The 13,483-nt window shown below is 35.9% G+C and overlaps 3 protein-coding genes and 1 long non-coding RNA gene across 4 annotated transcripts; 2 read left to right on the forward strand and 2 right to left on the reverse strand.

The window, feature by feature from the left end:
* The first annotated feature begins 222 nt into the window (after positions 1 to 222).
* LOC692991 (glycyl-tRNA synthetase) lies at positions 223 to 2,795 on the forward strand. Its single transcript, NM_001046828.1, is given in 1 exon segment — positions 223 to 2,795. A coding segment is annotated over 1 exon segment (2,199 nt). The 5' UTR covers positions 223 to 465; the 3' UTR covers positions 2,665 to 2,795.
* Positions 2,796 to 4,662: 1,867 nt separating this feature from the next.
* LOC101746718 (pre-mRNA-splicing factor 38B) lies at positions 4,663 to 9,926 on the reverse strand. The gene is made up of 7 exons (XM_004928612.5): positions 9,714 to 9,926; positions 9,515 to 9,646; positions 8,824 to 8,948; positions 7,197 to 7,332; positions 6,552 to 6,765; positions 5,617 to 5,814; positions 4,663 to 4,867 (listed from the first exon to the last, which is right to left on the reverse strand). Exons 1-7 carry the CDS (start codon positions 9,730 to 9,732, stop codon positions 4,726 to 4,728), a joined length of 966 nt encoding a protein of 321 aa, XP_004928669.1. The 5' UTR covers positions 9,733 to 9,926; the 3' UTR covers positions 4,663 to 4,725.
* A 66-nt stretch (positions 9,927 to 9,992) lies between these two features.
* On the forward strand, positions 9,993 to 13,341 carry LOC119629557 (uncharacterized). Its single transcript, XR_009974940.1, has 3 exons — positions 9,993 to 10,868; positions 12,665 to 12,745; positions 12,853 to 13,341. It is a non-coding gene; the product is annotated as an uncharacterized LOC119629557 (long non-coding RNA).
* LOC101742942 (ubiquitin-like protein 5) lies at positions 12,009 to 13,286 on the reverse strand. Its single transcript, XM_004928753.5, has 2 exons — positions 13,109 to 13,286; positions 12,009 to 12,072 (listed from the first exon to the last, which is right to left on the reverse strand). The coding sequence occupies exons 1-2, from the start codon at positions 13,284 to 13,286 to the stop codon at positions 12,029 to 12,031; spliced, it is 222 nt and encodes a 73-aa protein (XP_004928810.3). The 3' UTR covers positions 12,009 to 12,028.
* Positions 13,342 to 13,483: the final 142 nt, after the last annotated feature.

The following is a 13,483-nucleotide window of genomic DNA, read 5'->3' on the forward strand; positions in this document are numbered from 1 at the left end:
TGTTTTAATTTCATATGATAATTTATTTCAATCCCTACCCTTTCACTTTTTAGACGACAGAAATGGCTTTGGTTTTGTTATTTAATTTTATATAGTACGGACTATATTCCGTTTGTCTCTCAACGGGAGAAAAAGTCAATTCCTGTCACTGCAATCCATGGAATCAAAGTCAAAGAGACATATTTTTTACTCGTCAATCGAGTTTTTCGCCAACATTTGGCACTTTCTAATTTCATCATCTTTTTCTTTTTCTGAACTAGTACTCGTGTTTATATTAATTCAACAAAAAGCTTAAAAACTCATGAATAGTTAGCTAATTTGAATATAAAGACTATAAAGCCGACAATATATATTATGTATCCTGTCGTAAAGTGGACCTCCTAACTCCACGCGGTCATCGGCCTGCGAATAAAATAGTCCATATGCATAAACTTCGAATCGATTCGGATAATAGATCTCAGTTAAATGAGACACGTTCTGTCACTAGTTTATAAGTGTAGTGTATTTAGTAAACAAGTCACAGTCTTCAGTAATCATTTACGTCTTTCACACAGTCAGCAGTGGGGCAGCAATAAGCTTCATCGAAAGATTAAAATACCGAATCCTTTTCGAGAAATCATTATGGCCGATCCTAAGATTGAAGAAATCCTCGCTCCTTTGAGAGCTAATGTGAAAGAACAAGGCGATTTGGTTAGAAAACTTAAAGAAGAAAAAGCACCCGAAATTGATATAAAGAAGGCAGTCGCTGAATTAAAAACTAGGAAGAAGATATTAGAAGACAAAGAGCTGAGCCTCGCACCCGCGGAAGATTTGTTTGACCGTGCTAAAATGGAAGATCTAATTAAAAGGCGCTTTTTCTATGACCAGTCTTTTGCTATATATGGTGGAATTACTGGCCAGTTTGATTTTGGTCCTATGGGATGTGCACTTAAGAGTAACATGATCCACTTATGGAAGAAGTTTTTTATTCTTCAGGAACAAATGTTAGAGGTAGAATGCTCAATTCTTACTCCAGAACCTGTACTCAAAGCCTCAGGTCATGTGGAGAGATTTGCAGACTTGATGACCAAGGATATTAAAACAGGTGAGTGCTTCCGGCTTGACCATTTAATTAAAGGACACCTTGAAAAAATCAAATCTGATAAGAACACCAAAATTGAATTGAAGGCAGAGATTGAAGATATTCTTATAAAACTAGATGGAATGAATGCTGACGAGATGTCAGCCTTGATGAAAAGATTTGAAATGAAATCACCTATTAGTGGAAATGATTTAACTCCTCCAATAGAATTTAACCTAATGTTTAACACACAAATAGGCCCATCAGGCTTAGTAAAAGGTTTTCTAAGGCCCGAAACAGCTCAAGGCATTTTTGTTAACTTCAAACGTCTTTTAGAGTTCAATCAAGGACGTTTACCATTTGCAGCTGCACAAATAGGAAATTCCTTCAGAAATGAAATTTCACCTCGATCAGGTCTCCTCAGAGTTAGAGAATTTACTATGTGTGAAATTGAGCATTTTTGTGATGTTAAAGAGCATCCAAAGTTTGAATCTGTAAAAAACACTCAGATGCTATTGTATTCTGCTGATAATCAGGAACAAGGTAAACCTGCAGAGCTAACAACCATTGGAGATGCTGTATCGAAAGGCATTGTTAATAATGAAACACTTGGGTATTTCATGGCAAGAATTCACATGTATATGTTGGCTGTTGGTATTGATCCTAAGAGACTGAGATTCAGACAGCACATGGGCAATGAAATGGCTCACTATGCATGTGACTGTTGGGATGCAGAGTGTCTGAGTAGCTATGGCTGGATCGAGTGTGTTGGATGTGCTGATAGATCAGCTTATGATTTAACACAACACACAAAAGCTACTGGAATCAGATTGGCTGCAGAAAAGAAACTTCCAGCTCCAAAACAGATAGAAGTTGTTGAAGCCATTGCCAACAAGGCAGCCATTGGAAAGGCATTTAAAAAAGATTCCCAAGCCATTAATGATACTTTGGCTACATTAGACAACGCTGCTTTAGAAGAGATGCAAAAAGAACTTGACAGTAATGGTGAATACACGCTTATTACTGCTAGAGGAGAATTCAAACTAACTCCCAGCCTTGTGAATGTTAAGAAGACTCAAAAAACAATTCATGTAGAGGAAATTATACCAAGTGTCATTGAACCTTCATTTGGTGTTGGTAGAATTTTATACTGCATTTTAGAACATAACTTTAGGATGAGGGAGGGAGATGAACAAAGAACATATTTTTCACTTCCACCAACAGTTGCTCCCATGAAATGTGTTGTTCTACCCTTGAGTGGTAATGCAGAATTCCAGCCATTCGTAAGAGATCTTTCTCAAGAGCTGATCACAGTTGATGTTTCTCATAAGGTTGATGACTCCTCAGGTTCAATCGGCCGTCGTTATGCCAGAACTGATGAACTGGGAGTGCCTTATGCCGTGACTGTCGATTTTGATACAATTAAAGAACCCCACACAGTCACCCTTAGAGAAAGGGATAGTATGAGGCAAGTAAGATTGCCCATGGCAGATGTTCCCACAGTTGTAAGGGATTTATCTAATAGCAAAATATTGTGGTCTGATGTTGAGCAGAAATATCCTAAGTTTGAACAACAAGAAACTGTGAAAGGTACATCTGTGTAACTGACGCAAGTTTGCACAGCTGCTTTTGTAGATTTATCATTATTCTCCATTGATTGTATTTATTGTTAGCTTGTGCTACCCATTATAAACAGATAAGAAGATTACAATAAATTAAATAAATTTTGCTGTAATTGTTCTTTTTCATTCAGATATTACGAAACCTTGAGTATAAATTGATGAACATATTTTACTTGCAATAATAATTTTATATAGTATACTTTTTTTTTTGCTACCCAAGCTTGAGAGGCTGTTTCAGCGTAACCTTAACTAGTAGGTGAGCTCACGGGGCTCAAACCGGAGTGATGCTAACACTGACCATAGCAAGAGCAGTGTTTCGCAGAATCTACCACCGGATCGGGAATGCGACCCACTGATAAGATCTGGCGAGAAACTCAGTGGGCTGTATTAATTCGCTCGCTGTGGGGTTAAATCGCTCGTCGAGCCCTTGGTTGCAAGCGACGGGTTCGATGAAGACGGTGACCGGTGCTTGAGGTACCTAAAAGCACCCTTAATGGATAAGGAGGATCCGCAATGACGTGTTTTAGGCGACGTCGACATAACAATCTTTCTTTCTTTCTTTCTGGTCGTTCCCTCAATGCTGAGGATCGTGACTGTATGTCAATCTTCTCCACTCGGTCCGGTTCTGCGCCATATGTACCGCAATAATAATGACACTAAACTAACTGTTATTTGTTGGTAAAGAAATAGGATTAGGTAAATGTGAAAAAAAAACTAATAACACTAACATAATTCCATTGCTATACACTTTGGATCCTAACAACTTAAAGACGACCAGAAAAATTATTACTTCGTACATTAATTTTATGGTTCCAGTACATCCAAGGCAAGGTACCATAAGTGCCAATAACCTAAGTATAATCTCTTATTACCACGATTTGGTTAACTTGAAACACTAAAATAAGACAATTCATTTTTAAAACAAAAGATAATGTTTCACTTTCAACAGCACGTAATAACGTGACTGCATTGCATAATAAAAGTGTGTTACATAACTCCACTTACACAATAAGTAGGTACCAAACATAGATGTTATGTCTTTATTATTGCTGGATGACCAAGGCGATACAGTGAAGAGGTATTTATATAAAAGCAACAATTCTTTCTAGATTGTTTTAATGCTACAAAATTTTGAGGTGATTATGGGTTGAAGTAGGACAACCAATATGAAACTTCATATTCAATAGTGAGACTTAGAGCAAATTTGCGAATCATTATTAATAGCTTTATTTTTTCCTACCTATTCTACTAACCTCGAGGGGTCTAACTAGATACACCAAACGAGTAGGTGAGCTCACGGGGCTTTAACCTAGTGAATTTGCTAACAAGAGCAGTACTTTCTAGAATCTACCACCGGATCTGAAGGGCGACCCACTGAGAAAATCGGGCGAGAAACTGGTAATTTAATTATGAAATGAGATGATATTGGTAAATTAAATAAAAATGCCGTACGTTTATTTAAAAAAAAAATGTTAATTTCAAACAACAATTGGCATAATCACACAAGTCCACAACAAAGTGGTCGGATTCCCTTCAGTTGAACATATCTTTTGTATACGCCGCGCCAATAAAGAAACGAATCGAAAATGGCGTCTATGTACCTACACTGACAGATGGTAGGGTCAACAAATAAAAAGAGTTATAAAGAAAAAATTGTTTATTGTAAAAAAAAAAAAAAAAGGAGAATGTACTTTATTTTACTTTATGCCCTGGCAGAGGGGGAGGTGTCTCATCTGGGATGCAACTTGCGTAGACACTTTTACTGCCAGTCATCTCAGTTGCACAACTCGAACTCAACAACATAGAACTGATACTTTTTTCGCATGCAGTACGCGCCGTGTAAAAGATAGCAATAGTTTAGAGTGAGAGCGCATGATCGCCGCCGCCATTTTAGATTCGTTTCTTTATTGGCGCGACTTATACTTTATAATTGAAGACAATTTCATAATTTCTAAGAGACATAATAATAAAACACGAAAATAGAGAAAAAAAACAATTTATTATAAAAGACATTGATAGTGCGGATGTCACAGTTTGATGCGTTTATCTGTGCCGTCGTTCCCGCGAGCGGTCCCGGTGTCGCGGCCGGTCGCGCGACCGAGAGCGGCGCCGGTCGCGTCGGTCACGCCGCTCTCGGTCGCGGTCGCGCTCTCTATCCTCGCGCTTTGATCTGTCCTTTGAGTATCTGGAAAATTTACACAAACCACTATCAGAACAAACGTCCACTCGTCTCTTCTAATGGTGGGCGATCCACTTACCAGTAGTTTTGACACTAATTAACGAACCCGACTAATGGAATTTCTCAATGGTTTATTAATATATCTTTTATTAATTTTATGGCATGTTACCCGTCAGCGCGTAGCGGGAATAACCCCTAAAGCTACCAGCGAATAGGTAATAGCGTATTATACTGCACAGCCGTCTTTTACTGAAGTCGTGGTGGCCTAAAGATAATCAATAAATCACACAACTTTGGTACCACCACCCCGCCTATTTCTGCCTTAAAGCAGTTATGCGTTTCGGCTTGAAGGGTGGGACAGCCGTTGTAACTATACTAAGACCTTAGAACTTATATTTCAAGGTGGGTGGCGCATTTATATTGTAGATGTCTATGGGCTCCAGTAACCACTTAACACTAGGTGTGCTGTGAGCTCATCCACCCATCTAAGCAATAAAATAAAAAATAAAAAAAGCGTGTAAGGATTATGACCGTTAGCCATCAATTCGAATTCCCTTCATCAACCGACCGAGAGGACCGGTGGAAATTGAAAAAAGCCATCTTATGCTTGACGCGTACTCGTGGCATCGTAGAAAAGCAAAGATGTAAAAACTTGCTTTAAACTAACAAACAAAAAAATTGTACGTAGTTTACGAACAGTTCTCCCCACGTCACAGATCGTCATCTGGCCCCAAACTAGGATTCCCTGTACCTACCTGTCACCTCCATTCCTATCGGCGTAGTCCCTGCGATCGCGGTCATCGTAGTCCCTGCGGTCGCGGTCGTCGTAGTCCCTGCGGTCGCGGTCGTCGTGGTCGCGGCGATCAGATTCCATCCGTCCTGGGTTGTAGGAGGAGGCCCTTGCCGCTGGGGCCGGCTTTGTTGGTGCAATACTGCGATTGTGCTCTGCTAATCTGTATCGGATTAAATTAATTTTCTTGGTCAGATATAATAGAATATAATAAATACTTTTAATATGCTATAAGTTGCACCCAGTAAAATAAAGCCCATATATGTATATATGTATACATCAGGGGTGGCCAACCGGTCGATCGCGGCTATTAGTCCAGTAGATCGTGGCAAGGCAAAAAATACAAATACATAAAACAGACTGAGCAACATAATCACCAACTGCAGCGGGCATCATTTTTATCTAGTTTAATGTATTAAATATGTTTTGGTTCAACATATGTATGTGAATCAGCATTTTCCTACTTAAAACAAATAAAAAATAAAAACCATTCTCATTTGATAAACTGAATTCTTTAAGTTTAGCAATTTCTAAACCTAAACTAATTTTGAAAAACAACAAAGAAGTAGTTACAAAGATTAAATTTAAATGTTATGTTATTCATTTTCATAAAATATAATACTTATTTGTATACTGAATTACATTGTTTCATTGAATTTCAAGAAATGTCATTGGTACATCGCAGAGGGTTTCATTAGTAAACAGTAGATCTAAGTTCTATTCAAGTTGGTCACCTCTGATATACATATTCCAGTATTAACTTTAAGGTGGGTGGCGCATTTATGTTGTGGATGTCTATGGGTTCCAGTAACCACTTAACACCAGGTGGGCTGTGAGCTTGTCCACCCATCCAAGCAATAAAAAAAAAATAAAAAAATAAACAACAAGAATACTACCTACTTCTGTTCAATCTGTTTCTGGATGGGAACAGGTATCCTTGGAAACAACGTGCTAAACCAGTCAAGTTTTACAAGCATTTGTCGTACTAGTGCTCCAATAGTTGTGGATGCACCACCTCCAGCACGGGGGTCAACCTCTTCTTCATCTTCAAAGTAATCCACATACCAGTCAAATAGATCAGCTGGTGGTTGTGTATATCGAATGTACATGAAGCCTATTAAACAAAAATATACAACACTTATTTTATGATACACAAAATGTGTAAGGCATATCTAAAGCCAAAATGAAAATATAACGTATGCAGAAAACTATGGCATTTTTCTATGGCAAAAATGTATAAATACAGTTGTTTTATAGTAAGTTCTTGATTGGAGATCCTGCTATAAAATGATTGCAGTGGGAGTTACATTATTTTCTTATATTTATACAAAGGCAAACAGGCCCACCTAGAGATACTATTGTTGACACCTAATGATATCTTATGTCTTGTGGAAGATCATTAAGATATACTAGAGTGGTGCATCAAGCCAAATTGTCAAAGAAACATGGAATATTATGGATTTACATACAACTTATGCTTAATTTTATAGTTAAAGGAAAGGTAAGTTACTAATATGTTATAACATAATCGAGAACCATACCTACCCAGTGCTCTGATATATGGAGAGTCAGTGTGTTGCAACAACCCGTTAACTTGTTTTCGTGTCAACCGGAGAGTGTACAGCTTGTAGAGGAGACAGAAAGCAGTGGACACAATTCCACCAGCACCCACACCTCGTACCTGGAAGGCAGAAAAAAATCACTACGTTATTATTAATGATTGTCATAAAACTTCAATTGAAACTAAAAAAATTGTTCCAAAATTGAAATTTAGTACTTGCAATAATTGCTAACATTTCGATATTGCTAGGTGAATAATGTGAGATCACAATAATCATCTGATAAGCACCATGGTACCATCAGTTTGTAAATGCAGGCAGGCTCTGATGTTAGTAGCTTAGATTACTTGTTGACCAGGCTCTTAGTATGGAGTGTAGAAGTAAAGAGGGCCATCTCTGTGTATTAAAAAGTTTCCACTGGAAGGGAGCCATTTAAGATGGCACAACAGTAGCAAGTGGAAAGATTTTAAAAAACAGGGCCATAAACAAATAGAGTAGGATATTAAATGAAGAAGGAAAGAAACACTTCCTACTTAAATGGCAATAAAATTAAACAGTCAAAATTTTAAATGCAGCACATTTTTTAACTACACAAGTCAGAAAAATTTCAAATTTTACAACCCAGTAGTACACTTTACTCAGTTTAAAACTGCTATATTCATGTCATTTCCTTTTCCTACACTAGGGCTATTTCAGTGAGACTTCCAACAATAACTTTGTGTTTACAGGTGGACATTTTTCAACTTGTCCCCAATGAAAGAAGGTTCTCCTTACTAGTGTACCCTCCATAGCTCTTAGTGATATTAATCTGTCCTTTACCTATCTAACTGTTATTACTTCCTTATTTTTTTAGTAGTTTCTATATCAATTTTTATATATAATACCTATCTTAGTGCTAAAGTTTGATAAATTTACATAAGTTAGTAAACACAACATTACTATGTTTACTAAATAATATTTCATTTAACAATCACTCATTTGATTTGAAAGGTAGCTTATTCTTCATTCATTCTTGATATGGTATTTGGTGAACAGTGAATTCCAAGTAAATAAATGTCTTCACAGGTAAGCTAGTTTAAAAAGGTATATTGTTATATCAGATTAGTTTTGCTAAGCAAACAAATATTACCATATTATGTTTTCATAACCTAATCCAGCAGTCAGAGAACTTTTTAATTTATTACCCCAAAATATTTTTGTGTAAGTTGATATTACCCCACGGCGAAGAAAAAAAAAAACCGAAATCACTTCTTTTTAGCATCTTTCATATTATAGCCCCCATGATAATTTTGAAAAGAAATATTATTTTTTCGTTTTATTTCATTTCATTTCATTGAGTTTGAAATAACAACGATTCAAAGAAGTTTCACTTCAATATATACTTTTTACTCACAAAAGTTTCATTTTTACCCCCCAAAATTTCATTTGACCCCATTTGGGGTAATTTACCCTGGTTCCCCGACCGCTGATCTAATCTATAGCACATTTCCAACATCAAGGTCTTCATTAAATACCTATATATTATACTAAGATTACATTCTAAAAAACAGTGCAAAATAACCTGAAGGTCAGAAAAACAAATAAACAATAAAAAAGGTGATGAACATACTCACGCCGCCACACATGCCGGTCTGGCCTGATGTCTTGCGGCTACCACGCTCCCACGGCTCAAGGTGTTTCACCTGATAATATATTTCGTCTACCACCTCATGGTAGGTCTTCAACTTGAACAGGTGCACTGATAACAATAAAATTGTGGAAATTGAAATTTATCCTATAAAATGTTAAGACTTTTTTAATTACTTTGCATACAGATAATTTACTCTCTATTCTGTCAATAATTGGTCTTTATATGCCCATTAGTCCCGTCCTTTAAATATTCTGTTCTAGAACCTTCACTTCAACTTGATCTTTAAATTGTAAAGTAAAATTAAAATATATAACTGTTATTAATTAATATCAAACTCTTAAAACCTATGAAAATTTTAAAATAAATGTCATTTGAAACAAATGATAAAAACTTTGATGAAAGCGATTGCTTTGAAGACTCATGATTAAATGTAACAAGAAAGTTTTACTAACGTGAGTTTAAGTAATTTTAAAACACAAGTGTATAAATAAAAAAGTGGTAGTACAATTTTGACAAGGTGAGCTCAGATTCAATTTAAAAGGTACTAAAAAGTTTGAAATCGACATTAAGACGATAAAATAAAAGCATAAATTAATGAAGTAATAGTGAGATAATTAAAAACGTTACTAATTCGAAGCCCAAACTCCTCTGCGTTGTTTTGTTTGCTTACCTACCTTTGAAGTAGCTAGAGCCTTGAATATTGGCTAATATTAGTGGATTCAAGTTCATGGTCTGTTCGTTACCCCATATCGGTAAAACATTATGCTGTTTTCCAGTTTTAGAAGACTTCTGGTATTGATTGAACTCTGAAATGTACAACATGAGTTACAAGAGAACAAGATTTCGTAAAGCAACAATTGGCACGAAACTCACCATCGATTTCAGTCATCATAAAATTCAAGTTATACTTATCATATGAATAAAACTAATATTATCAGCCCTGATTTAATGAACTTGCACTTTGTCGTGTAGATTTCACTTGAAATGCTCGTTAAATTAAAACAAATGTGATTTCACAAAATTGACAACAACATAAAACTCGGCGGCCATGTTTTAGAGATCGATCGAACGAAATTCAAATCGAGAATCAAACTTATCGTTTTGGTTTAGGTATAATCTATGTTTTAATCTTGACAGATCTGTGGGAGGGGACTTTTTGGCGGGAACGCGAGGAGTGAAATTGTGTGATTTGTTTTATTTTGTCTATATAGTGTTTCTTCAGGTTTAAATGTGTAATAACGGTGGTTTATTAACTGTTTATTATCTGTAAAAGTGCACAAATGTGGGAAAATGAAACAAAGCCGCTGGACGTAACTTCTCGGGATTCTCCAAAAAGTCCACTGAAAAAATCTTAGTAAATGACCACCATTTTTCTGAGATTATATTTCATCCCATATCATCTCATTTCATTTAATTTCATTCCAGTTGATTAATATCTCAAATTAATCATCTTCATTTCATTTCACTCCATAATATAATTTTTCATAAAAATATGAATATAAATTAAAATAAGACATGACTTACAGATCTTAGTTACCAGGTCATAAAATCCCTTTTATAAGATCTGTGGGAGGACTTTTTGGCGGGAACGCGGGGAGTAAAATTGTGTGATTTGTTTAATTATGTCTATTTAGTGTTTTTTCAGGTTTAAATGTGTAATAACAGTGGTTTATTAACTGTTTAATATCTGTGAAAGTGAACAAATGTGGAAAAATGAAACATGGCCGCTGGACGTAATTTCTCAGGATCCTCCAAAAAGTCCACTGAAAAAATCTTAGTAAATGACCACCATTTTACTGAGATTATATTTCATCCCATATCATCTCAATTCATTGCATTTAATTTCATCCCAGTTGATTAGTGTCTCAAATTAATCATCTTCATTTCATTTCACTCCATAATATCATTTTTCATAAAAATATGAATATAAATTAAGACATGACTTAAAGGTCACAGTTACCAGGTCATAAAATCTCTTAAAAAGTTTTATGATAAGTACGTGTTTACCAAACAACGTTGTGTTAGTAGGTACTGCATAATGTAAGAATGCCTCGAAAAAGATCCAACATCTCCCAGTGCAGCAGGAATGCTAAAAGAATGAGATTAGTTCGATCACAGGAATCTGAAGAAGATCATGAGGCAAGACTCACTGCATGTCAGGAACGTCAGGCCAGGTTTCGTGCCACAGAAACTTCGGCTCAGCGAGAATCTCGATTGAGTTCACATCGTTCTCGAATGATGGCCACTCGAATTAGGGAGAACAGGGAACAGCGTGAGGCACGTTTGTCCATCGATCGTGAATCTCATGCGCTATTGCGTGAGTCTAAGACTTCCACTAATAGGAAATCCCGCCTGAGCTCTCGGGGGGTTCGGATAGCAAATGCCCGGTCACAAGAGAAACTTGAAGAACGAGAAGCACGTCTCACGGCCGATCGCGAGGGTCTCGCACTATCGCTGGAGTCCGAGAGCTTTACTGATAGGGAAATCCGTCTGAGCTCTCAGAGGGTTCGAACAGCAAATACCAGGTCTCAGGAGACACTAGAAGAACAGGAAGCACGACTAACTGCCGCTCGCGTTTCCAGTGAGCCTGTTTCGCTATGACAATAAACAATAAAGCCCAATGTCAGATGCTAAAAGTTGCAGGTGCAGATCTAAGTGTTAACTGTTTTTCACACAATCAGCTTTATGTAGCTCTGTCACGTGTTAGCACTCTTAGCAACCTGTATGCTTTGATCCCTGACTATATATCTAATGCTGTGTATAGAGAAGCATTACTTTAAATTATATTTTTCGAAATACCCAAATGACTGTGTTTATGAACCAAGAGATATGTCCAAAAACTGCTGCCCAGCCACTATTCTATGCGGAGAGGTGCTGACACAGCTAGTTAGTAATAGAATTACAGTGGTCGGTCATATGGTAGGCTTACTTTATTTATGGTAATTAAAAATCAATGTGTTCATGTACCTGGTCTGGAGCCACTTTCATGTGTCTGTCTGTCTTTATCCAATTAATCAATAACTGTCTTTACAGGAGATGAGCTTGCATTTGATAAAAAACATAAAGTCAATGTCACATTACATGGAATAAAGAAATAACTTTATAAACTTAACAAAATATTAGGATTTAATATTATTATTAGGATTTAAAGTATTATTAATAAAAGTATTAAAATACAAATGTTTTTATTATTGATAGTACAGCTCCAAATTCATCCCATCGTGGATTTCATCTGTATTCACATTAAGGAAATAAGTAGAATTCAAGAATGTTAAATAGGTCCTCAGGTTTTCCATTGATCAAAAAAAAAACTTAAATATTCAAATGAAAATCTTAGTATTAGAGACAAATCTATTTGAAAAATATGAATTAGTACATTCTTTCAGATTAAAATAAAATATATTTATGTGACCATGTATTAAAACAAATACTAATTGATCATTTTTGCTACATATATACTATAATTGTCAAAGTGCCATCTGAGTATGTACATGTCCTACAGTCTTGATGTAGTTTCAAAGTAATGAAAATTCAGTCTTATTCTAGATAATTAAAATCAGTGCAAGTAATAATGTATATAATAATGTAATACATTGCAGGCATTTACCCAATTCCACCAGCACTTCAAACTCATTTCTCACTGTAGTCACTGGCATTTAGAAAAATACCAGAAAAAGATTTTAATATTGTGTAGAAGCATCAGAAATTAATCAATTTTAACAAATGGTATATTTATGTGAATAGATAATAGGCTACTCTTTGTATTCTACACACACAGGGCCAAAAGAGCCTGCAAATAATATTAACTATTAATAATTTTACAGATTCTCATAGCAGTCTAATTAGTCACTGAAATCTATACTGCCACTGACGGAGATCTGAAGCTACAGCCTGAACCACTTTAGGTAAAAACTTTCCCACCTTCCAGTCAAATACCTATGTCATACTACGTAGAGCTTATAAACTAAGCGAGATTTAGATTAAACGAATTATATTGTTGTTGGCATTCAAGGTATGTACTTTGATATGACCGTCGATGTCTATGGGCTCCTGTGAACACTTAACAGCATTTCGGCCGTGGACTCATCCACCCATCAAAACTATAAACAATCAACCAAGGCTTGATAATATTCTGTTATCTATCAGAATATTTTCAAGCCTTGGTTGATTTTTGCAACGCACGGATCACTAAAAATGACTGAAAATATGACGATATTGGTGAATGTAACGCGGGAAAAAGCCTGTGCTTTATATTTTATAAAGGATACAGTCTGCAAGTTTAATATGATCCTTGAATACTGTGTACCATTTCTTGAGTACTATTTTGTCGTATCTAGTGCCAGTTTGTGCGGCTATTAACTTCTTTAAATCACCCACGGTATCGTCAGGGTTGCATTTAACTCGAACCTTCTTACCGAGTCGATCATTGCATGTTACTTCAAGCATTTTGCTCTCAAATCAGCTCTCAGTTTTATTATGAAATAAAATATATAAATAGTAATTTTTTATTTGTTTTAGTTGTTTTGCCTCCGTTTAAAATTTTTACAGCAGTTTTGATAGTATTTATTATTTATCACGTTTTTTTCTTTGAATGTTTCGCTGGCCTGGTAACGAGACCTTTAAGCCAATTTTTAACAAATATA

Source organism: Bombyx mori, chromosome 15 (genome assembly GCF_030269925.1).
Source record: "Bombyx mori chromosome 15, ASM3026992v2".
NCBI lineage: Eukaryota > Metazoa > Arthropoda > Insecta > Lepidoptera > Bombycidae > Bombyx > Bombyx mori.

Bases quoted from the DNA above. Each gene is read 5' to 3' on its own strand.
- LOC101742942 (XM_004928753.5), bottom strand. From the start codon at position 13,286: ATGCTTGAAGTAACATGCAATGATCGACTCGGTAAGAAGGTTCGAGTT. The intron at 12,073-13,108 runs GTATCCTTTATA...ATGTGAATACAG, and splicing joins TCATATTAAACTTGCAGACT to ATGAAATCCACGATGGGATG.
- LOC101746718 (XM_004928612.5), bottom strand. The intron at 7,333-8,823 runs GTGAGTATGTTC...TCTGCCTTCCAG, and splicing joins AGACCGGCATGTGTGGCGGC to GTACGAGGTGTGGGTGCTGG. The intron at 4,868-5,616 runs GTAGGTACAGGG...TAAATTTTCCAG, and splicing joins GATAGGAATGGAGGTGACAG to ATACTCAAAGGACAGATCAA.